The 27,415-nt window shown below is 32.9% G+C and overlaps 1 protein-coding gene and 1 non-coding gene across 2 annotated transcripts; both read left to right on the forward strand.

The window, feature by feature from the left end:
- Positions 1-3,709: 3,709 nt before the first annotated feature.
- Positions 3,710-3,781, forward strand: Trnae-uuc. The gene has a single exon. It is a non-coding gene; the product is annotated as a tRNA-Glu (tRNA).
- Positions 3,782-8,972: 5,191 nt separating this feature from the next.
- Positions 8,973-10,576, forward strand: LOC125072293. The gene is made up of 2 exons (XM_047682866.1): positions 8,973-9,575; positions 10,547-10,576. Exon 1 carries the CDS (start codon positions 9,121-9,123, stop codon positions 9,478-9,480), a length of 360 nt encoding a protein of 119 aa, XP_047538822.1. The 5' UTR covers positions 8,973-9,120; the 3' UTR covers positions 9,481-9,575; positions 10,547-10,576.
- Positions 10,577-27,415: the final 16,839 nt, after the last annotated feature.

Genomic DNA, 27,415 nt, shown 5'->3' on the forward strand with positions numbered 1-27,415 from the left:
TGCACACTGTACACATTTGAAAGAATTAAAAAGTTTTTTGTTTTTTTTAATTTGGATCATTAATAGCTTTGAAGTTACATTTTTAAACAATGTTCTAATTATGAACAATCATTAAATACGATATTAAATAAAGTCGCTTACTGCTTTCTGTTCGTGTGTATGCTTACATCTTCAAAAACTTTTGTGATGCGGTTTTTTTTAATAGATAGAGTGATTTAAGAACAAGGTTTATATGTATAATACATGCACAATATATTAGAGAAACACTGATAATTTTAGAGGTTTCTAAAGTGATGTCGTAAATAAATAATTTTTTTTGCACTGGCTGAACCCTACGAGATAGATCAAAATAATATACTACAGTATTGTACACCTTAAAATGTATATACCGTACTTTAACACATCGACTTAACAAAATAGACGCAATTATTCTAATTAATAAATAAATAAAGAGATAATTGGGATAAAAGGAATAAAATCGAAGGCGAATATTATTTCTCAGTAGTGTGTAGTAATCATTAAAAATTTAAGTGACGACGCTTTTGACATATTAACAAAAATACGGGACCTTTTACAATACCGGAAAATTTAACTTTATAAATCCTTGTGCTCCGTCTGCCTTTTATTCTATAATCTGTGCACAGCTGTATTACAAAGATGAAATGTAAACGAGAAATAAAAATCATAAATAACTATATAATAATATTAATAATAAAGAATAAAGATAAGACGCTTGGATTTAGTATTCATTTATATCTAGGCAGTGTATATAAGAATATTACTGCACTTTACTGACGTAGTCAGTGATTAAAATGGTGCAAAAGAGTAATTATTGAGTTTATTGCCGGTTTTTCGTGCAATAATTTACTTTCCGAGCCAGTGTTAGATATAGATATAATTCAACACTGTTACATGACGATTCGACTTTAGTAAAGAATATTTTAGTTTAGATTTTATTTGTATATTACGGTTTGAGGGCCCCGGGTGAGGCCCCGTATTAGTCCGGCCCCGGGAGCTTCAAAGGGCTACTAATTATTTTCCAAATGAATTGAACAAATTAATCTAGTTAGTAGTAAGATATTAACTTAATCAACAACAGTAGCTGTTTTGTTTAATTCAAACGAGCACGAAGTCGCGGGAACAGCTAGTATTAAATATGTTTGTTCGCCGAAATTGGGATGTTTTAGAAACTTGTATTGTGAAGGCCCCGGGCAGTAGACCCGGAAGCCCCACCCTGAATCTGTACCACTCTATTGACTTTGTTTCATGCCCTTAAGGTTCTGGTGTCTGGAAGACATCGCTATATACTTAGTTATAAAAACACCTTATTATTCCTCGGAAATATTTCCTTGTTATTTATAATGTCAAAAATATATTTGTGATGTATAATAAAGATTATAATTATTATTAAGTATATAGTACTTTAATTAGTACATGAAGATATATTATTTAAATTATATTTAATTGTAAAAAGTTTCATTAAAATCTAAATTATAATTAAAAATTTTACCTATTTGCTACAACCGTCTACCCACGCAGTATAGTATACGCAAGTTATTTAAATGAATTATTAATATCTAATAATTATTCTAAAAAATATAAGACTTTAATTATGGACTCTTGTTATGCTATCTGTTGCACGAAAAGTGAAAAACGTATACGGCTATAATTACGTCCTCGATGTGTTTATGAATACTTCATTTTGCGTGGTTTTAGAGCTTTGTGCAAGTCTGTTTAGGTAGATATTCTACCGCCAAACAGCAGTAGGTAGTATTGTTGTGTTCCGGTTTGAATGAGTGAGCCAGTGTAGCTACAGGCACAAGGGACTTAATATCTTAGTTGCACACATGTAAGGAATGATTAATATTTCATACAGCGCCATTGTCTATGGGTGGTAGTGACCACTTACAAGCAGGTGGCCCATTTGCACGTCCACCTAACTATATCATAAAGATATACAATAATTATTTTCTAATATTGACCATGATATTTGTTTTTTAAACAAAAATATACACACATAAACACACCGGTAAATAGTTAGAGCCGAGATGGCCCAGTGGTTAGAACGCGTGCATCTTATTCGGTGAAGGAAAACATCGTGAGGAAACCTGGAAAGCATGTGTCTAATTTCAATGAAATTCTGCCACATGTGAATCCACCAACATGCATTGGAGCAGCGTGGTGGAATATGCTCCAAATCTTCTCAAAAAAAGAGAGGAGGCCTTAGCCCAGCAGTAAATTTACAGGCTGTTAATGTAATGTAATGTAAAGAGTTACTTTAGTTATTTTTCTTTTGTTTTCGAATACAATCATTTATAACGTTCATGGAAGTGGTAAGTAGTTAATACATACACGGAACAAACTTAACTTAAATTATCTTCCAAGTGATGTAATGCAGTAAAGATAGATAGAGATGTTTTTTTTTTAATCAAAAATAATTTAAATCATCGCATTCACACATTTCCCAAAATAATTCGGTATCGTATTACCAGTGAAAACCACACCCGCTCACTGGTTTAACACACGTTCGCTAAATTATAGTGCACGCAATTCGATTTAAATATACTTTAATTTTTTATTATTATTATATGAAAATTGCCGACAAAAGCAACTTATATGCTAATTGCGCTTTCAATTATAGGCAATAACGGCTTGCTCCAAAAATTGTGACGGCTACGTAAACATCAAAGATAATATACGGTCAATCTCTATAATTCACTTTTATTAAAAATTATATAATATAAAATGACAATAATTTACATTAATTCTCAAACAAAAAAAAATAAACATTGTTCACTTAAAGATAAACTTAACTTTTATACTGTTATTTTAAATATTTATTGACAAAACACGTAATATTATAATATTTCTTACGATGCCAATGTCTGCTTGCACTTGCTTAGTAAAAAGAACCGCGCACGAAGGGTTCCGTACTATCTATAAAAATGGTAAAAAAGTTAAGTATGCCAATTGTATGAGAGCCTTTTCAAATCTTTTTTTTTATGTATTTGTTATTATAGCAGCAACATATATACATTGTCTGTGAAAATTTCATAAGAGTATTAGATATAGGGTCCGTTTTACCCCTTGAGTACGGAACCCTAAAAAATTATAATATTACACAAAAAATAAAGGGGTTAGAATTTCCTAATCAGTAATTATTTATTAATTGTTATTAAATCACGAAATCATTAATTAAATCTCGATTAAAAATGACACACTATGTACAGTCGTACGATCAGTACTTCAAGAATAATCTCGTAAGCCGATTCTGACTACTGACAGATTGTGGAATTATAACCGCGTAGCCCTGAAATATCTATTACTTATAGTACTAATATCATAGCAGGACCATGTTTGAAATTTGAGGAAATTGTTGTAGAGAATTTTACAATTGACCTCGTTTTTCTATGAATACATGCAAGCTAAATTTTCGAGAACATTTAATTTTATTAAATGTTGCTTATAATTCTAAGATATTTTTAAGTTCTACAACGTTTCTAATAATTTCAAACTTTAGCGCGTAGAATGTCATCCATAAATATACGTTTGTGTGACCTTTATAATCTTCAACCGCGTATCAAATAATCTAGTTTCTATTTGAGGCACTAATTTAAGATACGAATTGATTTATTTTATTATTCATTTTTACTTAGTGAATAAAATTTTAGCTTATATATGGAATAACTATTTCGACAAGCTCTTCATATCCCGTATGGTCTAGTGGCTAGGATACCTGGCTTTCACCCAGGAGGCTCGGGTTCGATTCCCGGTACGGGAAGACCACTTTTTTAAAAATGTTTTTTATTCGTCATTTTTATTTTTAATGTGTAATTTAAAATTTAATTTAATATTTTTTTCTTAACATATCGAAAAAATATACCATCAGAACTATATAACATTTGTTTTTTTAGTTATTATTGATTTCAAAAATTTAAATAATTTCAACATATTATTTAATATTAAATTATTTGTTCGGTATTTCGAGGTTGCCAGCCGGTTCGGTTCACGCAAAACACAAATCTGAAATACGTCGCATCCCACGCGGTCTGAACTGACCTTATAAATAGTTGACAATGTTTGTGTTGTTATACCTTTATTTAAGATGATGATAATAAATATAAAAATCCATTTAGCCATTTATAATATCAGCTAGAAATTAAAATACTATATTTTAATAAGTATTCAAATGCTTTAAATAATCTTATTGCTTCTATTAACTTATTTTAACTTTTACTTGGTGGTAGGGCTTTGTGCAAGCCCGTCTGGGTAGGTAACATCCACTCATCAGATATTCTACCGCTAAGCAACTGTGCTCAGGTAATGTTGTGTTTCGGTGTGAAGGGTGAGTGAGCCAGTGTAACTACAGGCATAAGGGACATAACATCTTAGTTCCTAAGGTTGGTGGCGCATTGGCGATGTAAGGAATGGTTAATAATTCTAACAGCGCCATCGTTTATGGGCAATGGTGACCACTAACCATCAGGTGATATATATGCTCGTCTACCAACCTGTGCCATAAAAAAGCAAAATCTTTAGCAAAATTTAAGTACTAGCTCAACGGAAACAAACTAAAAAAATTAATAGCCTTTACGTGATTGGTGCGTCAGTATCATATCTAGGAAGAAAATTCATTGTATACTAATAGCAAATTACGTGTCTAGCCTGCCACCCTTAAGGCCCCAACGAATTCGTCCAGTGCGATTCGCCCTTCTAACTTTAAAAAAAAACAAATAAGTGCGTGGCGGGAAGGGTCAACGTTTGTTTGTTCCCTCCACTCCTGCGCTCCGGGATTGAAACGTTTTGTTTACTAACATTTCCTTTTTTGTTTTGTTCAATACCGTGTTTATTATTATCTGTACTGAATAAATGTATATTTGAGTAATTAAAGTATTTAATTGAAATAAAATACTTATATCTATAGAGTAACGGGCTACATGATACAATAATCAAAACGACAAGAATACAAAGAAAAAATAAGTTCCGTATACTTATTTACGCGCGTGAGAAATTCTACTTCTTGAATTGCATGTAAATGTAATTAATTACGATAAAGTAATAATCTACTTATTAATATGTTGGTCTGTCTGAATGTGTTTCTTAGGTTCTTCTCAGGTCAAGGTATTTTCATTTCCGAAATGGTGTTATTGTTAAATAAAAAATAAGTAATAAGTCGATATTGAATAAAGGAGTTTGAATTTGAGTTATGCAAACATATAAGCAACGAATATTTATTGAATTATCCATTAACACAAATTCCTATACTTATTTTTTTGAATATAATACAATTTTATTATTAATTTTTTTTTTTTAGTACATTATACAAATTAATACAAATCTTTAATTAAATATAATTGTGTCGTACATAATATAAAATATTTGAGTTACATATAATTACATTTTTCGCAACTACTAAACATTTAAAATTTAAATTAGTAATAAAATAAACATCGTAAAATAAGATAAGTTGTGACTGTGATTTGATTTGATTGACGTTTTGATTTGATTTTTGAATTGACGTTGTCTATTTAGAGCGACGATTTAATTGGCGGCTTAGCGAGCAACTTCATCGGCTAGTTTTCATGGCACCCTGTGAACGCTGGTCAAAAATCTCTTCTATTTTGGAGCTAGGGTCTTTTGGGACCGTACACAGAACAACCCATCAGAGTTTCAAAAGAATTGAACGAATGTTTTAGGAACGCATAGAGAACGAACATACGATGTAAAAGAAAAAAGGAGGCGTGTAATACATTCATCAGTACATAGTATAAAACAAAGTCGCTTACCGCTGTCTGTCTCTATGTATGATTAGATCTTTAAAATTACACAACGGATTTTGATGCGGTCTTATTTAATAGATAGATTGATTGAATAGAAACGTTTATATGTATAATACATGCTCAATGTAGTAGAGAAACAATGTTAATTTTAGAATTTTCTGAAATGATGTCGTAAATATACTTTTTTTTTGACCTTACATTGCAAACTCTACGAGATAGGACCTTAAATGGTTCTTCAAAAAAGTCCGCGATGGTATATGTCTATCTCTTAGCACCCGTACGAAGCCGGTGCGGGTCACTAGTTTACGTATAAATAAAGTTATAAAGTAAAAAAAAAAGTTTTTTTTTCGAATAGCATTTACTTAGTGTGAGGCTTTTTGTGCAAGTCCGACTGGGTGACGCATTGGCGTCGTAAGAAATGGTTGATATTTTTCGGTGATGACCACTTACCATTAGTCAACCCGATTGCCAGTCCGTCTTACCAACATTATAAAAAAGGCTCTTACCATCACTTTGGAATCATTTAACAACATCGAAATAAATTAAAAGTTACCTTCCGCGCCAGTCCGTAATGTAGATAACAGTACGAATTTTTGTGTCTGTGTGTATTTTTACTGGAAATTAAAAGTACGTTTACATTTGTAGCGTGTAAAGTATTTTACTCGTATTGAAAATGAATCGTTTCTATAAACTTAGTTTTATTGTTGTATCTATAATGATTGCGACACATTGTGAAATCCACGATGAGTCATAACTTTATTGCACAACATTACGAAATTGAATTTAAATATTTACAAAATGTGATGAAATTTTTTTATTGCCTTTAAGGGTGAAATAGATTAAAGAAATATCCAAACTAATATTATAAATACGAATGTAACTCTGTCTGTCTGTCTATTGTTTACACGAGACTGAACTACTGAACCGAATTTGATAAATTTGGTATAAAGCAAGCTTAAAGTCTAAGGACAAAGGCTACTCTTTTATGCCATACACCTTAAGACCGACCCCTAAAATGCGAGCAACCCCACGTGAGATAACTAGTTTAAAGTATAGTCTTTCAAAACACATGACTGCTCTGAATGAATGAATTAATGATTCGTTAATGAATCACTTTGTGTGATGGATTCTAACTGTTCCGCATACAATCAACTTTGTTTTGACATTTAAATGTTGTGTTGGAAAAAAGAAACACGCATAATTTAGAATCGATGCGTTGTATTGGTTGTCTATAGGGTTACCAGGAATCCAACTTTAGTCGGATATATTATGCCTTTTACGATCGTGTGTGCTCATTGGTTAAAATTGTCGATGTTCTGTGTTCAATTTATACGATGTTTGTTGGGCTTTTGTCATACTTGGTGGTCTTTGTACTTTGGCCTTACTTAGTATTGTTGTATTATGGTTTGAAGGTTAAGTGCGACAGTTTACAGGCACAAGGGGCAACGCCGTAGGTCCCAAGATTGGCGATATAAGGCATTATCAATATATCTTGTATGGTTCTGATCACTTGTATCTGGACCGCCATTTGCTCGTTTGTATATAACAAAAAACATTAAATCATAAGGTCACAGTCACAAATGCAGTGACACTAATAGTATTCTAGTTATGTCCAATTTTATACAGTAGGCTGTGTCTAAAAACGACATTACATGGCTGCCTTCTTGTATTTTAGGATGTGGTCACATTGCATAGAAATGAGCCTATGTTGTATTTTTTTATTAAAAATGAAAATAAATGTCAAAATTAGAGAAAGAAGTAAGAAAAAACGGTCTTCAATTTCTGTGATGATCTGTAAATATTTATTATCTAACATTATTTGCAAAAACTAGATCTTTCTGGTTATATCATTGTTTTTAGTATAGTTAAGGCTGTGCCATAAAAGTAAATCTGTGTAATCTGTCAATAAAGATCTCGCTCTTTATGTAACACTAGCAACCCACCCCGGCTTCGCATGGGTGCAATTTATTGATAAAAAAAAATTTATGATCTGTACTGTTATAATTTTTACCCTATAACACTCATGAAGTAGCTTTCTACCAGTAAAAACTATTCGACTCGTAGTGAATCGTATCATTAGACACCTAGTTAATTTACATACAAACAAACAAATTTTACCTCATTATAATATCAGTATGAAGTGACTGCCTGACATTTTCATTCCAATAGTTACTTTATTTAAAAAAAAAAACGTTCATTTTCTTCCAGTACAACCTCTTTTTCACTCCTCCGGCTATCCATGAATAAGTATTTTGTTTTGAATGTCTCAATTATGTATACGTAATTACCGCTTATACAAAAATAAATGGATAATGTCAAATTATGTAGAATCCTTGTTAATATATTCCAATTTCTTTTATATAATTCAGCATGTACGTATATTAAATATATTATAAAACCGAGGATGCTCGTGGATAGAACAGATACCTTGTCGACCGGAGATTTGCTTTCAAATCCGGTATATCGTCACACAGTTCTTATGTTTATAAATAATCCTGTTTTCAAAGAAAAAATGTAAAATTCAGCATAGAATTCGGCCACATATAACCCACTAATCCAATCGTGCTGGAAAGTCTTACTTGCTCACCGATTTTTTTAATATAATTTCTGTTCGGAAGTATATAGTAACATTAAATATGTTATCGAAAGTATAAGGTCACTGACCTAGTAATATTGAACGTGTCGTCGTAAAGCTTATTCTAAAATGAAATTCATATTCGGTATAAAGAGTTTCAGTAAATTACAGTAAAACAAATTATTAAATAAAATATGTCAGATATATTCAACATGTCAATCCTATTTGTTAGAAAATCTATTTTTATAAATTAATGGTAAAAAAATCGTAACCACCAATCCGCTTGGAGAATTGGTGGCATAAGCTCCAAAATTTCTCTACAAAAGGGCGAGGAGACCGTAGAGCAGTTTTTGGGACATTAAAAGATTGTTACTTATCTAAATAAAGTTTATTATAGATAAAAAATGATCCCAAAACCAGTCTAATTTTGTTGTGAATTGTGTCATAATAATTATTAATTCAAAATATTTTGCAAAAAGATGATTTCATTGATCTAAAAATTCTTATGAAATATTATGATATTTTTCACGAACATTGCCTGGACTATAATGGGATTTGTGGAAACCGTATTAAATTGTTGTGAAATCGGCGCCATATAAATACTACGACAAGCCAGCACTACCACACTTGCTAGACAACTTTTGTCGAGGCGCGTTGTATTGTATTAAAGAATAAAAATAAAGTGCAAAATGAGGGAACACTTTGGTTGCGGAAGGTTTATGGAAACGCGTGATTTACCATGCCATAATTTCGGCTCATTTGGACATGGTCCACGAGGTCCAACTCCGTCCGATCAGCATTGCGGTCCGCACGGTTTCGGACATCAAAGAATTGGTCCGTTTGGACATGGCCCACATTGGCATGGTCCTCATCATCATGGTCCACACCACCATGGACATCATGGACATCGCGGGCATCATGGGCATCATGGACACCATGGACACCATGGACATCATGGCCATAAAGAGTTTGGTTTCTTCGGACACCATTTTTGGGGACCATGGGGAAGATTTGGACATGAGAGACCTGGTTGTCGCGGAGAAGAACCTAAAAGATCTTGCAGAGGCAAGTTTGGTCGTGGTCCAGAAGAGCGCAGAGGGCACGGTTGCAACCGAAGAAATATGAACCAAAATACTGGCGAAGAGACTGTCTTAGTTCGTGGAATTGTGATAGAGAGGGGACGAAGACCAAATTCAGTTTAAGAGGAACGATATAAATCTGTAAGTGTGACATATACATATGTATGTATATTGTCTCTTATCTAATATATTATATATGCACACAATATCTATGTAGCATTTTATTGATTGTTCGATAACATTGTTTATGAATTGTTGATAATGTTTGTGATAAGTGCAAAACGTAGTAACGTAAATTCAAGTTGTGCGTAATTGGCATCGGAATAATTGACTACGCATTACATTCAGCTTCCCTAGCTTCTAGCTTTCGAAAGAGAGCTAATTCGAAAGATTTTACAGATTTAAAATCTAGAGACATAGCGGGTTGTATTATGATAAAAAAAAGCTGTAAACGTTGTATATAAATACATTCTGTAGAATATTTAATATCAGCATTGCACTCGTGCGAAGCCGGGGCGTTTCGCATTGAAATAAACTATGTCACATACGACCTTTTAGACTACATATATTTTAACTTTTGTTACTATGACTTGTTTATATAACATCTTATTTATTTTTTATCAGACATATGTAGATTCTACCGAGAAGAACCGGCAAATAACTTAGAGATTCCTTTTTAAAAACAAAAAACAAGCAAATACAATTAAATTTACATAGTAACATATCCAGTTTGAAAGTCAACAAGTTTATATACTTTACATACATAAACATAACATAGTAATGTTTATTTAATAATCGATTTGAATTTATGAATTGGAAAAGTCATTACAGTAAGTTAACCTTGCTTTATTCAATGTGGATGTTTTAGCACAGAATATAAATAACTATCCAACCAGTTTTAGCCTAGAATATAAATAACTATCCAACCAAATTCGTTGCTATACCGGTTCGCGATACGGCTTCTTAGAAACGACTAGAAAATCCAATTAATACTTTATATTATGCTTCTAATTAACATATAAATACTAACTACATAATTATTTTTTTTTTATACATACACAGACTGCGGATACGAATATTATTCTCAAGTTTTTTTTTTAATTTTATTTCAGATTAACAAAATTAGAACATATTCCGGATATCGAAAATCACATCGATCAATTATTCCATGGCTATTTGAAAATGGATCAAACGAAACCAATGGCATTTATAATATTGATTTTCTATCAAATATATTTAAAATATTACTATGTTTGTATTGATTAGGTAAGCGTTAACATGTAATTTTTATTTTTAAACTATTTTTTTTTTTCAATTTAATTTATATAAAACTTATAAAAAAAGTTAATCATAATTTAAAATTAGTTTTCTTTTTTTAAATGTATCTAAATTTATTGTTTTATTATATTTAAGTTCTAGAATAAACACCCTCATAAAATATGGAAACAGAGGATTTAAGGAAGTTCTAGAAGAATGTATTTTAGGACGATATATTAAATGTGGAGACAACAGACAGCGGATGCAATATTTTTAAAATAATACGTTTATTATAATGTTTAATCACAGAATATAAAATAAGTTTATAAGTAATAATTGTATTTTTTATTTAAATTGACCTTGATATTTTAAACAAGTAATTTAAATTTCGAATTCATTGATATTGCCGCTATAAATACTGTCACATTAATTATTAAAGTCTGGACGTTGGGAGTGTGTTCAGTGTACATTCCCGAGCCTCAGAGAGCGCGTTAACTTTCAACATTCGATCGTGCCGTTCATGCCTTCTTATCGAATAATAAACTATGCACAACAACATTTCTTGCGAAGTTGCCTTGACCGATATCGATCAGGACGACATCATCAACATTGATTTATAACAAAAAAAATAACCAACTTCAAACTTTTCGAATTGAATTGACAAAAAGTATAGGGGAAGGCCTGGGAAACACGAACGCTGGATAATCGTGAACGCAGCTGTTTCAGTACGTCAGAAAGAGATAACATGATTTCACTCGCCGCTATCTTCGAATTCAAGCCAATACTAGTACTAACCTAATCTACCTTCTTAATCAAAACCTGTATTAGAGTTCTTCTCATCCTAATGAGCATATATTTTAAATGTTGGTGGAGTTCTAACGAAAATACATCTTAATGATAACCTTGGCTTGATTGGCTCCAGACGAAGGAAATCCTCAACGGTCAAAAACATAGACACGAATTTTAGGATGCATAGAAAAAAGTTCATTTAAAAAATATTTTTATAAATTTATTTATATTTCTAGTTATAAACATTGTAGACGATAGCGTCAAACACATAACACTTTTATATTCATTAGGATAAACGGTTCTCATCGTAACTCTGCGTGTTCGTAACAGATAACTCGTGTAAACAGGATATGTGGAGGGACATACTGCGCCTTATACTGTCGTACAATATATCTCAAAAGTATCAGCCCGTCACGATGTCAAATTTCCCATGTCTGGGCCTGGGATCTCCTTCACACCGGTTTTCATGGGTACGCCACACCGAGGTCTCGGGTTCGATTCCCGGCCGAGTCGATGTAGAAAAAGTTCATTAGTTTTCTTTATTGTCTTGGGTCTGGGTGTTTGTGGTACCGTCGTTACTTCTGATTCCGAATCCGTTCATGTACGAATACGAACTTCCACCAGCGTCCTTTGCGGTCATTTTATTTCGATTGCTTTAAAATCAGTTCCTAGTTGTTATACATTTTTGGAAAGCTAATAAAACGATTATGTTTTTAAAATAATCTGCAGGATAAGTTTTATAAAGATATTTTTAGTTTTTAAGGCATTTTTAAATTTGAACGGATAATTAATAATAATAATAATAATAATAAAGCCCTTTTTATTCCTTAACATACATAGAAAAGTAAGAAAAATACATAAGAAAATATACATAACATTACTTCTGTTAAGGCCCCTAGCGGGTATAGGCCTCCTCCAACAGTTTCCAGGTTTTCCTTGCCTGTGCTTTCTTCATCCAGTCTATTCCAGCAATTTTTTTAATTTCATCTACCCATCTTTCTTTAGGGCGCCCTCTGGCTCTCATGCCACTAGGACCGGACCAGCTTGTGACCAATTTTGTCCACCTTCCGTCAGTCGATCTTGCTAGGTGACCAGCCCATTTCCATTTTAGTCGTTTCATATGCTGGAGAGCATCTATCACTTTCGTTTTTTTTGCGTATCTCTTCTGATTTCTGTTTATCCTTCAATCTTACATTTAGAATACTCCTTTCCATCGCACGCTGGGTCTTCTGTATTCGCTCCCTTGCATAGTTATTGTATATCCAAGTTTGTGATCCGTAGGTCATGCAGGGAAGCAGACAGCCATCCATAATTTTCTTTTTCAGTTTCAAGGGTAGTTTTGATTTCATTATTTCTTTTAAACTCCAGAACTTAGTCCATGTCTTGTTTATTCTTCTATCAATTTCGTCCTTGTGTCTGGAATTACTGAGTGAAATGTTTTTCCCCAAATATATATAGCTGTTTACATATTCTAGACTCTGTGAAATATTGGCTAATATAGGTGTTTGGATTGAGTTGGTCATTACTTTAGTTTTGGATGTGTTTAATTGTAATCCTATACTGTTACTTATTTCACATAGATCTGTTATCATTTCTTCTAATTGCTTAGCTGGTTTTGAGAAGAGAATTATATCATCAGCAAATCTAAGGTTATTAAGGTATTCCCCATTGATGTTAATACCTTTTTGTTTCCAGTCCAGGTCTTTCATAATGTGTTGTAGAACTGCTATAAATATTGTAGGTGATACGGATAATTACTATTTTAATATTGACAAATAACCGGTGTTTAATCGTTTTTATAAATCAGAAGAAAAAAATAGATTTTAATTTATACTTTTTTTTAAACAAATTTTTGAAATTGCATTTTTGACTAATTTTGAAAAAAAACTAAAAAACGTGATAACTCAAAAATGGTTAACTTTTGCATTATGCATATGGGGGTTAAAATTATCGCAAATAGACACCCCTATTACCTCCTAACGGGAATACGTCGAATTACCAATGACCCTGTATTTATTTATATTGTTGTTGTGTGTCAAACACACTCACACGGAGAAGCAACGAATTTTAGGATACATAGAAAAAAGCTCATTCAAAAATATTTTTATAAATTTATTTATATTTCTAGTTATAAACATTGTATACGATAGCGTCAAACACATAACACTTTTATATTCATTAGGATAAACGGTTCTCATCGTAACTCTGCGTGTTCGTAACAGATAACTCGTGTAAACAGGATATGTGGAGGGACATACTGATCCTTAATCTGTCGTACAATATATGTCAAAAGTATCAGCCTGTCACGATGTCAAATTTGACATCGTGACAGGCTGATACATGTCTGGGCCTGGGCTCTGCTTTACTAAAAGGATTGGTGCTTATCCCGCCCCGCTCCAAAGAAGTTTGATGAACATGTGGTCGCTTGTAATTTTTTTTATTTATTTTGTGACATGATGTTGAGCAGATGAAAAAGCTATTTAATACTTGTAACCTCTATCAAAACATTAATTAAATGTACGTTGTCTCCAATTTCAAATCACTCTAGTTTTTGTTTGTTTGTTCGTTTAGTTTTAAAAGATTACCATGAAGTATGTTCAGTCAATTTTTAACACGATACCATATTGAATGATATCCAGGATATTATGACGCTTGTGTTATTAAACGTACTGGTTTGTGATAATACATAAAAAATAGAAGTATTATTGTATTCAATAATACCAGATGGTGTTACCGTGAGCATGTTTTAAACTTAGTTTTATAAGTAAAAGACGACCTCCGTGGTCGACTAGTGTGTACACCGGTTTTCATGGGTACGCCACTCCGAGGTCTCGGGCTCGATTCCCGGCCGAGTCGATGTAGAAAAAGTTCATTAGTCGTTACTTCTGATTTTCCATAACACAAGTCCTTTAGCCACTTACATTGGGATCAGAGTAATATATGTGATGTTGTCCAATATTTATTTATATTGTTGTTGCGTGTCAAACACACTCACACGGAGAAGCAACGAACTATAGTAGATGCAATACGCACACATTAGCAAGTAGAGAGCGGAAGAGAGAGCATGACGGCATAAGATAGCGTCTTTTTAATAGATAGCCGCACGGTGAATTTGGCACCAGATGGTAAGTGGTCACTACCGTTCATAGACATTGGCGCTGAAAGAAATATTAACCATTCCGAACCTTGATAGCTAAGATGTTATGTCCCTGGTGTGCATTTCACACTGGCTCATTCACCATTCAAACCAGAACACAACTATAAATATTGCTGTTTATTAGAGTGGGTGTAACCTACCCAGACGGGATTGCACAAAGCCTCTTTTAAGTTCTACCCCCAAGTCACAGTCAATTGTAACATTCGACTCGGTCAAGGCTTTAATAGAGCACTTCACATCAAATTAAAGCGACAATTTAACAATTTGCGAATATGATGTTTAAAGATTGACATCCTTGGCGACAGTGTGTCCAATTTTATACAACGCAGCACCCATAAGGCTGAGTTGATTAACATAAATAGTAAACAACCGTCCCGCATAATTGCTCCAAATATTTAATGCAACATTATAATAAAGTGTATCGTGTGAAAGCTTACCTACACACTTATGATAAAATTATTACAGTTAGTATATATATATATACACATACATTTATCACATTCGACTGAAATCTAAAAAGCTAAATTGTAATGGGTGTCCTATTTACGCAAGATTTGCATTTGCTGCTATCTACGTGTGTGTTTGTGTCCGAGCGTGTGTGTGTGTGTTATTTATTTACTAACAATTAATAGTTGATTAAAATAGGTAAATTAAATATTACTCATCATGGATATTGATTGTTTGGTGGTAGAGGCCCGTTCGGGATACCATCATATATTCTACCGCCAAACAGCAATATTTTGTATTGTTGAGTTTGTATTTGAAGGGTGAGTGAGCCATTGTAGCCACAAGCACAAGGGACATAATATCTTACGAGTAGTTCTCATGGTTGGTGATGCATTGTCGATGTAATGGATGGATGTATTAATATTTATAACAGCGCTAATGTCTATGAGTTGTGGTCATCACTTATTATCAGGTGGTTCGTTGGCCAATATATACTATAAGCTAAGCTTCTTTAAAATCGGACAAACAATTTTTTTTTTGCTGCTACCCGAATCGTATAAAAGAGCGGTAACAGATGTTCGTAGGGACATTTCGTTGTCGACAGTCCGAGAGGTCGGATCGCTGGTCACGTAAGCCCTTTAATTACTCTTTTGTTTACGTTTATTTCTATTATCGAATTGCTGTGTGTTTTTGTTAAAGTGTTGATTGACATTTTGTTTCCTTAAATAAATTGTAAGAAATAGAAATACAGAGTGTTTGTCATATTTGTTATTTTTTTTTATCTTTAACCACTTCTGATCCTTACAATACAATAAACCGTCTTAACGTTAAATGATATGCCAAAATATAATACCTTCTAGAGTGTGATGTTTTTTATTTAAACTATGCAACTAAAATACATTTCAAGTAGTAATTCGTATAAACACAATTCAAAAGTATTTAAATTATATGGTATTATTAAAAACACATCATCTCGAGTGATTTCGGCTATGTGTTTCATTCATACATGTTTGACGCTATCTGGTCTACAGTGTTTATAACTAGAAATAATAAAGGAAACGAACGTTTTTTTTCTCTATGTATCCTAAAATTCGTGTCTACGTTTTTGACCGCTGAGGAGTTCAACATTAAACTACCTATTGATTGTCAAATTAAACACAACCACCGGATTGGAAAAGAAAATACCCTAACCTTGGAAGAACCGGCAAAAGAAACTCGACGGATTTTTTTATCAATCTATATTATTTACAAATATTAGATATGCTCTCCATAATGGATGAATGAATGTTGACACAATTGACTGACAAAATATATCATATCAAAAGCAATAATACTATGAACGAATGTTTAGAAGAATTTGCTAATTATAAGGGTAGTCTTGGAAATACAGCTCAGTAAAGTCACCGATTAGAATACCTGACGCAAGCGAATGATTTTGGTTAAAATGATACCCTCATTTCTCAATAGATACAACACTGTAAATAACGTTCCCTTCGGATTATATTTGAATACTCGGTGTGAATTTACCACAGTGTGGTACAAGTACATTTATGTAGCGTTTTATTAAATATATTAAAAATATAATATATAGGAGTTAAATTCAAGTGATCATTGACCAGTGATATGTTAAGTTGAAATGATGAATGATGATAATGATGAATATGTATTCTATATATAAATCTGACCAATCATAAGACTTATTTTCCCCAGCGTAGAACACGATCTTCGAGATCGTAAAGTGATATGCGACATTAACCTTAATAATAATAACATTTACATGATATACGTATCAAATCAGCGTATCACCTTAAGCAGAACATAGCACTGTATTGATTTCTAATCAATATTTATTATAATTATATTAATTTTAAAATCTCTATTACGTAAATATCTCTTTTAACATTTTGCAAAAATTTTAAATTAATTTTAAGAACGTGTTCGAATTTTAAAATTATATGCTATCTGCTAAATGTCATCACTCACACCGTATACACATATCGATTGAATACAGATTAGTTGGCGAATTTAGAGACCACTTCAAATCTATCGACGGTGTAAGAGTAACGAACTGTTAAGCCCGGTATTTTAGATAATCGCCCTACATTTTATATTAGCTCTTATAACATATGAAATACGAACTAAAATTCGATGCATTTATTTTGGATAGGTTCTGATAAACACTAACTACGATATTTTTTTACCAATCGAATGTTTATTAGTCTTTAACATTTTCAACAGAAAACTTATATCATAATATCGTAACTTACAAATAAAAAATATACTACAAAGCTGATCTCAAATCAAAAGTTCATGCAATTAAGAATTACATTACAATTTATGGAAAATCTTAAAAAAATATATGTACCAAAATTTTGTATGCAAAAACAATTTTCTACATCGCGCTAACGTTTGGTTCGCCACAATCTATATATAGGTCTCAACTTTAAAAATATAGAGTTAGATTTTTGGAATATTTTTCTTTACTTCAATTACCATAATATTAAAAAGTAACAAAAAAAAACTACGGAAGAATATTCTTGAATCACAGCAGGTAGATAAAAATCACACTTATTTCTACAAAATGTAGCTTAAATAAAAAGCCTTAAAAAGTTTTTAAGGACAATCACACTAACTGCTTCCCATTCCTCGTTCAAGTCACGTCCAGGCTGTTATCTCCATAAATACCTGTTCTTACATTATAAATAATTTTGTCACTGGCGTAATCTTTCGGTTTTTGTAAATCGTTTTGCGTTATTTAAATGTAATATTTTTTATATAACAGTAGTGTTAATCTTTTATCATGGTGACAATAATAGAAGTAAGATTTTTCAATGTTGGGTAAGGACTATCTTTTAGAGCTTTTTCCACCACTTCAATGCGGGTTAGTGGATACATTCAGAAAAATTTTGCTGAATTGTATCAGACTTTTTATAAAGATCGCCAACACTGCACACAGGGCACAATGAATTGTGAAATATTATTTAAAAGATTTTTATAAAAATGATGTATATGAAACTTCAGACGCTATGCTATGCTATGGCTTGAACCAATATTTTTTAGTAAAGATTCTCGTATTCTGGGCATTGTGGAGCATGGCCTGAGTTATCATGGATCATCTCACTCTAATTTAATGGAAATAACAAAAAAATGCCATTACTATAGCGAAGTATAATGAAGTGTATGAAGGTATAGGTGACGAAATTAAAAATTGTTTCAAAATCCAGTCTCCTTAGAAAAAAACTAGATTTAGGCGTTATCTATAATTGTCTTCCACTAAGCATTCACGGATCTCGTAAATCATACCTTCATGAGCGAACGAAGCGATTACAGTACGGGATATTGCGTATCACGATACTCTGGTTGTATTGTCAAATAAATAATCTTGAGGCTTTGAATGCATTTATTTAGTTATTACTGTTTTCCAAAATCAAAATCATTATCTTAAATTATTGATTTAAATTCAATCATACTACCTGTTCAGAATGTAGATTCCACTAAAAAGAACTTCCGGGTAGCTCAGGATTTTTTTTTTATATAATCTTTGATGGTAGGACTTTGTGCCTGTCTGGGTAGGTACCGCCCACACATCATATATACTACGGCCAAGAAGTAATATTTAGTATTGGTATTCCAGTTCGAAAGGTGTGTTAGCCAGTATTATAACACCTATTTCCATAATAACTACACTAACAAGGGACATAACACTAGTTCCCGAGTTTGGTAGCGCATTGGATATGTAAGATATGATAAAAAAAAATACGGCGCCTTTGGTCTATAGGCAGTGATGACCACTTACCACGGGATGGTCCATTTACCCGTCCGCCTACTGATGATATAAGGAAGAAACAAAACTGTAGTCATATTAATATATATTTCATTGTAACATTACAACATTGCTTTACATATAAAATTAATAATTAAAGTAAATTATTATAGAAGATCTATTCGATCCTTCGTTACAAAAACGAAAAAGCCTATAAAACAATTCTCAGCTTCAGCCTTTTTAAGTATTTAATCGCACTCTGAAGTATTTTTTTTCTTTATCTTTGTATTGATTCTACCCAGACTAAGTGTTCGTGCCTTTGCTTAATGTCCTTTAATATGGTCACGACTATTTAAAAAAAAAGGAAGGAAGCGTAATGATTTTAAACTATCAAATAAAATGTATCGCTTCGATAAACATCGGAATCAAATCGTATGATACTTTAGATAATTGTCAAAAGTAATTTGATCCTAGAAAACGCTCCAGTTGCGCAAGGGTGCAATTTATTAATAATGAAAATATTATTATATAAATATAATAATTCATACCCTATAGCACTTAGAAATAATGTAGCTTTCAATGAAAAAAATGTTCAAAATGTAATATTACACACGGTGCTGCTCGCCAGTTCTGTTACTTGAACTTGGCTGACACGCTACCGCGTGTCTAGATTCGATCATTAATGCCGGCGATTACCCCCTACATACAAACTAAGAGCCGAGATGGCCCAGTGGTTAGAACGCGTGCATCTTAACCGATGATTTCGGGTTCAAACCCAGGCAGGCACCACTGAAATTTCATGTGCTTAATTTGTGTTTATAATTCATCTCGTGCTCGGCGGTGAAGGAAAACATCGTGAGGAAACCTGCATGTGTCTAATTTCAACGAAATTCAGCCACATGTGTATTCCGCCAACCCGCATTGGAGCAGCGTGGTGGAATATACTCCAAACCTTCTCCTCAAAGGGAGAGGAGGCCTTTATCCCGGCAGTGGGACATTTACGGGCTGCTTATGTTATGTTTATGTTACAAACTAGCGAATTTAACCTCTTCATAATTTGTGTATATATAAACACAGAAGACTGCCAATGGAAGCTTCTATTGGCTTTATTACTCCCGGCTTCAGCAAGCGGTTTCATCAATGTCTACGAGTTTAAATTTAAAATTATAGTATTTAGTTGTTTTGAATGAAGGTGTTTTAATTATGTTTAAAATAAATATTGTCAAATCGAAAGATAATACTAAGAAAGCTTACATTGTTTATTTTCAGTAATTAATGATTGTGGTCAATGGTATCGCGGCAGGACTCGCTGGATGCGTCGTCTCGGCCTTCCCACAGCCTGTACGCCTGGGTCTTAAAATAAAGGACTTGACCGTGGTGATGAGGACGGGTGAGGTGAGGACCTTGCGTGTCCTGTTTAAGAGGGACCTGAAATGGCTTGAGAGGAGGGCAGCCGGGATGACCTCGTGCTGGCATACGCTCTAGCAAGGAGCGCTTGAACCGGTTACCTTTCTAGAAGCTTCCCCTGCGTGAAAAAAAAAACAGAAAAAATAGGGCTTTTCAGGAAATATTGCACTCTTCCCGCATCTTTCAGGGTAGAGAGGCTGTTACTTTTTTATGATAATATTTATTTTTTATCTTATAAAAAAACGAAGTAATTATAATGACTGGATAGAGATCCATTTAAGCCAAGCCTGAATTTATTTTAGGATTATTTTTTATGTTCTCATAAATGTAGATATTTTTAATAATAATAAAAGTTAATAAAATGAAATCATCTACTAAATTGTACGTTTAAACCATGTATCAAGAGTGATCTGTCCGTAACGATCGCGATGCAACGGCTGCATTTGGCGTGACGAGACGGGCGACGCGAAATTAATAGTATCAGTGATAAATATTAATTGTTATACACCATATGTTTTATACATAATATATATTTACATAAACTGAACGTTACAGTAACGCATATAGTTCCACTATGATCAGCAGTGAGATTCTGTAAGAAATCACTTCGTATCTCACTCGTGAAATAATGACAACCGACTCACACTGATACGCCATTTTGAGACGTATCCCATAAATTTTATAATTATTATAGTCAATGCCGTATATCACATTCCAACTTTTCAAACTTGTGTTCTAGGGTGAGTTTCGAGTTACAGAATAGTCTAACAGGGCCGGATGATTCATTAGGCACTCTAGGCCGATATCAATTAACAATTTTTTAAATAACATCTGCCGTTTTGAATAGAGTAATGTCATACCTTTATAATATTGCATTAACAGCCAGTAAACTTCCCACTGCTGGGCTTAGGCCTCTTCTCTCTTTGAGGAGAAGGTTTGGAGCATATTCCACCACGCTGCTCCAATGCGGGTTGGTGAAATACACATGTTGTAGAATTTCATTGAAATTAGACACATGTAGATTTCCTTACGATGTATTCCTTCACCGCCGAGCACGAGATGAATTATAAACACAAATTAAGCACATGAAAATTCAGTGGTGCCTGCCTGGGTTTGAACCCGAAATCATCGGTTAAGATGCACGCGTTCTAACCACTGGGCCATCTCGGCACCTTTATAATATAACAGTAGAAAACATATATCGTAGGAAGTTAGAAAAGTTTAAAAGAACCCCGAGACTTGCAATGCTTAGTAACGCCCATCTTGGTCAGTCTGGACTTGATCAATATACAAACTATTAATAGTTAAAACATAAGTTAATGCTACGAGTACTTAGCTTATACTTAAAATTAACACCAATTAAAAATAGTAAGCGACATTATTGTATATCAATCCTCAAATTAAAAACATTATATTAAATAATATTATTAATTTAAATATTTAACGGAATATCTTATGACCTTATGAATTAAATTCTATAGTACTTAAAATATACAAAATTGTAATAGGAAAAGATTTCGAGGCAATTGATTTTACTAGAGGAGCTCTAAGAGAAGGATTTTGCAAAATTGCTAAAAGAAGGGGCAACAACTCCTCGATCCTCCAAAGGGGGTTCTTCAATCTTCGGATTTATCCTATCGAACCTTCCCCATTGTCATTATCCTTTGTATACCAAACCATATAAGATTATATATTTTTACGTTTTAGTATTCAGAAATGCTCGTATCGTATTGAAAACTCTTTTTCTGCGCTTTAATAGCTGGACCATAATTGTCTGCATCTTTCAGTCTGATGCACTTGAAAATTGGTACACGTACTAATGTCCGATAATACTCGTAATACAATAATAATAGTATCCTGTCAATTTTATGTTATTATTTTGTCCAGCATCGCCAGGAAAATATTGATATCTACGGCAAAAGCCAACTGGCTTGTCTTATAAACAATTAAAATTTTATTAAATTTGCGAGCGAAGTCAAAAGTAGTGCTAGTACAATTATATTGACTTGAAAATAAAATATACAACAGTTATTAAAGTATAATCTATTAATTTGTAGAGTAATATCAATAATTCAATCCGTTATTAAAACATTAAAAAGTCAATAAGTATTAATTAAAAAATGTATGACCTCTTAAACTCAGACGGATAGCAAAAAGACGAAAAGATTGCCATTAAGGAGCATTGTCTCGATTCCTTTGTCGTCACTGATTGCGGAGTCTATCCGAACAAAGTCCCAATAGCCGAATATCTTTAAGAAAATCTCTGCAACCCGCTTCTGAACCGCAAACACTTATTTTATGCCTGATCGTCCGCTCGATCGCTCCTCATTTCCTCATCGGATCGTTTATCCTCCAAAATGAGGAGGAACTTTGCGACGACTTTCGAGTTTATTCGGGATAATTGACGGCTTCTCTCGAACGATCTCGAAGATTCGATTTGTGGTAATGACGCTAGCATTTGTTTCATTTACTTATACGAATTCATATTTAAATTATTTATTTTGTAATGTTTTATTTGTAATTACTTTTTATAGATGTGTCTTGTAATTGAAAAATTACGTTATTTAGTAACAATTTCTTTTCTTCATAATTATCATAAATCGGTGACAATTGGAATTTGGCAATAATTAAAAATAACGAAAACTTCGTTATTTTCGTCAACAATCGTTTCGAGAAAAAAAACGATGAGGTTGATTTCATATTGTGATTTCTGAAACGGTGCTGGGATTAAAATCTTTCAGATTATACGTTGTTAATTAAAATAATCTTTACTGTATTTCGATATCAGTTGAATCTTGTATTCCTTTAATATTATAAAAATAATTACAAATTAAAGCCAATATTCATAAGAATCAAAGTTCATTGTTTAGTTTTTTACTTTAAGGCTTTAAATCAATATGTTGATTGTTAGCCATTATGCATTCTAAATATAGAATAAGATTTACTGCTTCGTTGGTCTAGTTATATATAGGACAGAAGATTTGATTGAGATTATCTGGTGAAATTCTCAGTAACAGTCCAAAGTCTAGAAGATTAAAGGGTGTTCTCTCCTGTCGGAAATATTAAAGCCGTTGGTCCTAAGTCTGAGGTTTTTCCTATTGTGTCTGATTTGCCGTCCCTTTGGATTATGAGGCAATAGATAACTCACCTGTGTTTTTTTTTAATAGTACGTGTAGTTAACTGAGGTCCATTTAGATGCCGTGACCAAAATCAGTAAGGATTATATCATTCAATAACTTTTATAAGTATTAATTTGAAAACAATTAAACGCCTTGAGTTGAAGTGGACGGAAATAATGCCATTTAGAAGCATTGTCTAGATTCTATTGTCAGCGCTGATAGTAGAGTTTATTCGGTCTCAATGGCTCCGAATATCTTTAATTAATTCAACACATCGTCGACAGTGTATTGCTGATTAAGGATCACGATTCCCTTATAAATCAATAAAAAACAGTGACCTTCTTTGTCATCTGATAAGAATAAGTGTGTGTTCATCCGCCTTCTTTATAGTCTTTTGTTGAATTTTTCTTTGGTAAATTTTCAACCTTCTCATGCAATTTTCCTCACGATGTGTTCCTTTACAAGCGATGATTACGTTAACACTTAGCAACTTAAATTGGTGTTGTTCTGAAAAGCCCATCCAAGTTTTTTTACTTGAAATTTTATATGCTCATGTGTTTGCACTCGCTTAGGATGAATATAATAATCGCGAATAAAAAAAATGCCGAATTCATTTTCAAAGTCAAATCTTGGTAATTGTTCATTAAATTGAATTCAATTTTCATTAAATTAAATAATTCATTTAATTGGTAATATTAATATAAATATTACCAATTAAATGAATTTGCTTAAATAATTGGTAAATTCCAATCCCCGTTTTACCCCCTTAGGGATGGAGTTTCTTTGAATCCGTTCTTAGTGGATGTCTATATCGTATAAGGACCTATAAGCTACCTGCGAATTTCAAATTTGTAGGTGTTATCATTAGCAGCCCATACTCGTCCACTGCTGGGCATAGGCCTCTCTAATAGGTGTTATAGTTTCAGAGATTTCGTGATTAATCACTGAGCGGTATTTCGTTTTTATATACATATATAGATTACAAAATACTTACTAAAAATATTTTCTGTTTCAATGGATACTATCTAAAGAGTATTTTTATATATAACCTCAAGCAGAGATTTACGGGCTGATACTTTTAAAAGTGTGGCCCCGTGCCACTTAATGTTTTGTTTATGGCGATAAATATAATAAAATCGTCCCTAAGCTGACGCTTTGGAAAATAATGAGAGATTACGATCGTATAAAGAGTGCTATAAAATAAGAGATTATATTTTCACAAGCGTTGTAAATGAATGATCGAGCTGTTTTTATTGAAAGTACAAAACAAAATCAGCTAACTGGCAGCAAATTGTGTAACTTATTATCGCAGATACTATTGCTATTTATTGCGTACAAAATTAATTTGATGATTTCCATGTTAAACATCTATCGGTGGCCTTATGGGACCGTTTCGTATGCTGTGACGGTAGATAGTTGACGTCATATTCAGCTGTACTCTCTACGTTTTTGTGTGTGTCCTGAATAATATAATCTTCGTTGCTTTGTGTTGATGGAAAGTAGCTAAGACAACTGTAAAAAATATACGCAATAATTTGATTTGTCCGTTTATCTTGACGTTACTTAGTCAAACCAATACATACATATATATTTATTGTCTTAGTGGTCTCACACACACTAAAATATTTCGTAAGCAGAGCGTCATTCATATATAAATCAACGCCGTTAGTAATAATTTTAAAAGGACGGGCGCGCCTTATTGGTTGAATTTTTTTTATTTTACTAACATACCAATTTTTTTTTTTTTTTTTATTATTCTTTAATGTACAAATAAAACATATACAGAGGGCGGGTTTAACGCTATAACAGCATTTTCTGCCAGCCAACCCAGAATAGTGTAGGAGAGTAGTCAGTAGGGTGTGCACAGAAGTTAAAGAATAATTTAAAAAAAATATATACATAGCAATACATGCCTATAAATATATATAATAATAATACAGTACATTTCGATATTATACATAATATATAATACATAAATATACATATACATAATATACATAAATATGCACAAACATATACATATATAAGTACATAAATATTTAACATATATACATAAAAAAATATATATATATATGAATCCAATTATGATAATAGTATTTATGAGAAGACATCACATAGTGTTGACAGACGACAAATAAAATTCTTTTACTTGGCGCTTGAAAGAGTCGCGCGATGGAGCTCTACGAATAGAATCAGGCAAAGTGTTCCAAAGCCGGGCTGCAACTAGAGAGAAAGAGTTGGAAACAAAGCCAGATTTATGGGAAGGTTGAAAAGGGTAAGGGAATGAGAGGATCGTAGGGGCTTATTTTGAGTAGAGGAAAGAAGAGAAAATTTAGAGGATAAGTAAGTGGGAGCATTAGGGTCGGTAAGAATAGAGTAGAGAAGACATAGAAGCCGAGTATATCTACGTTCCCGTATAGGAAGCCAGTGTAACTGTTTCATAAAACGAGAAACGTGGTCGAATTTACGTAAGCTAAAGATAAAGCGAATGCCAGTGTTAAGGAGACGATTAAGTTTATTCAGGTGTTCTTCCGACAGATCTAGATAACAGGAGTCACCGTAATCAAGAATTGGAACCAAGAGGGTAGTAACAAGCTGGATTTTAGTTTCCATAGGCAAAAAATTTTTAAACGCATTATGGAATGCATAGTGGCGTAAAACCTACGAGAAACTTCTTTAATATGTTCCCCCCAACTGAGTTTACTGTCAATGATAATGCCGAGGTCTTTAACACTACTGCTGAACTCTATTGGTATATTATTATATCGTAGGCTGGGCAGAGTGAGAACATCTAACTTAGCTAACTGTCTCCTGCTGCCTATAATGATGGCTTGACACTTGGATGGATTGACAGTGATACCATATTTAGCGGACCAAAGAGAAATGCGGTGGAGATTACCATTTAGGGAGTTAATAGCCGTGGCAAGATCATTGACAGTAGAGTGTTCGTAGAGCTGCAAGTCATCGGCATACAGATGGTAGTGCGAAGTTAAAATTTTAGTGATGGCGTTTATAAAAACAGAAAATAACAGAGGAGATAATATGCCACTTTGAGGAACGCCGGCACTCACTTCGCACCAATCAGATTTCTTACTTATATAAGTTTATTTGTGGAAAAGAGTTTCTTGTTCTCTGTAGAATCAACTTTCTGAACCGTAGGTAGTTTTATTTTTAATCTTGTAAAATAACTATTTCTTTAAATATTTGTATTAAAATATATTTGGGAAACTTATTTTTGCAACGGCTTACAGAAGAGTGGACTTCGTGAATCTACATGTGAGGAACAAGCATTATACCCCTCCAAGCGACCTTCCCTTCTCATTCTCCTTCTCTCTGTGTCTCTATTATATACAGTGTTATAATATATAATTTAATTTTTTGGCACTGTTTTAAATAAAATGGATTTTTTTTATAACACGTACAGCCTGTAAATTACCCTCTGCTGGGCTAAGGTCTTCTCTTTCTTTTGTGGAGAAGATTAGGAGCATATTTCACCACGCTGCTCTAGTGCGGGTCGGTGAAATCACAATGGGAGAATTTCGTTGAAATTCGACACATGTAGGTTTTCCAAGCATGTGCTTGCCTGGGTTTGGACCCGCAATCATCGGTAATGATGTACCCGTTCTAAACGCTGGGCTATCTCGTACTTTATTGTCGTTTAATTATTCTCTAAGGTTTTTTAATTTATTTCATGGTTGTCTATTATTTAAAACATAATATATAACGAAAGCAAATTCATTCCAACCGTTTGTCCCACGAGACCTCTCGTTTTTTTTATTGATTCATATTTTTTGTGGTTTCACTGTAAATACGGAAAATTGCTCAAACGAAAACAGATTTAATATGCACTTAAAATAAATATTCGTGTATAAACTGGCTGACAATTAAAACGATTTATTCAAAATGAAATCAGGTTGTTGTCATGTAAATTAAAAAAGCAATTACCATTCTACTTTAAATAAAAATCATAATGCTTTATATAAGTAATGCTGATAGATATGGTTTTGCATGTGTGTTTGTGAAGTTTTCGTTTCCAAGTCCA

This window comes from Vanessa atalanta, chromosome 21 (assembly GCF_905147765.1).
Source record: "Vanessa atalanta chromosome 21, ilVanAtal1.2, whole genome shotgun sequence".
Lineage (NCBI taxonomy): Eukaryota > Metazoa > Arthropoda > Insecta > Lepidoptera > Nymphalidae > Vanessa > Vanessa atalanta.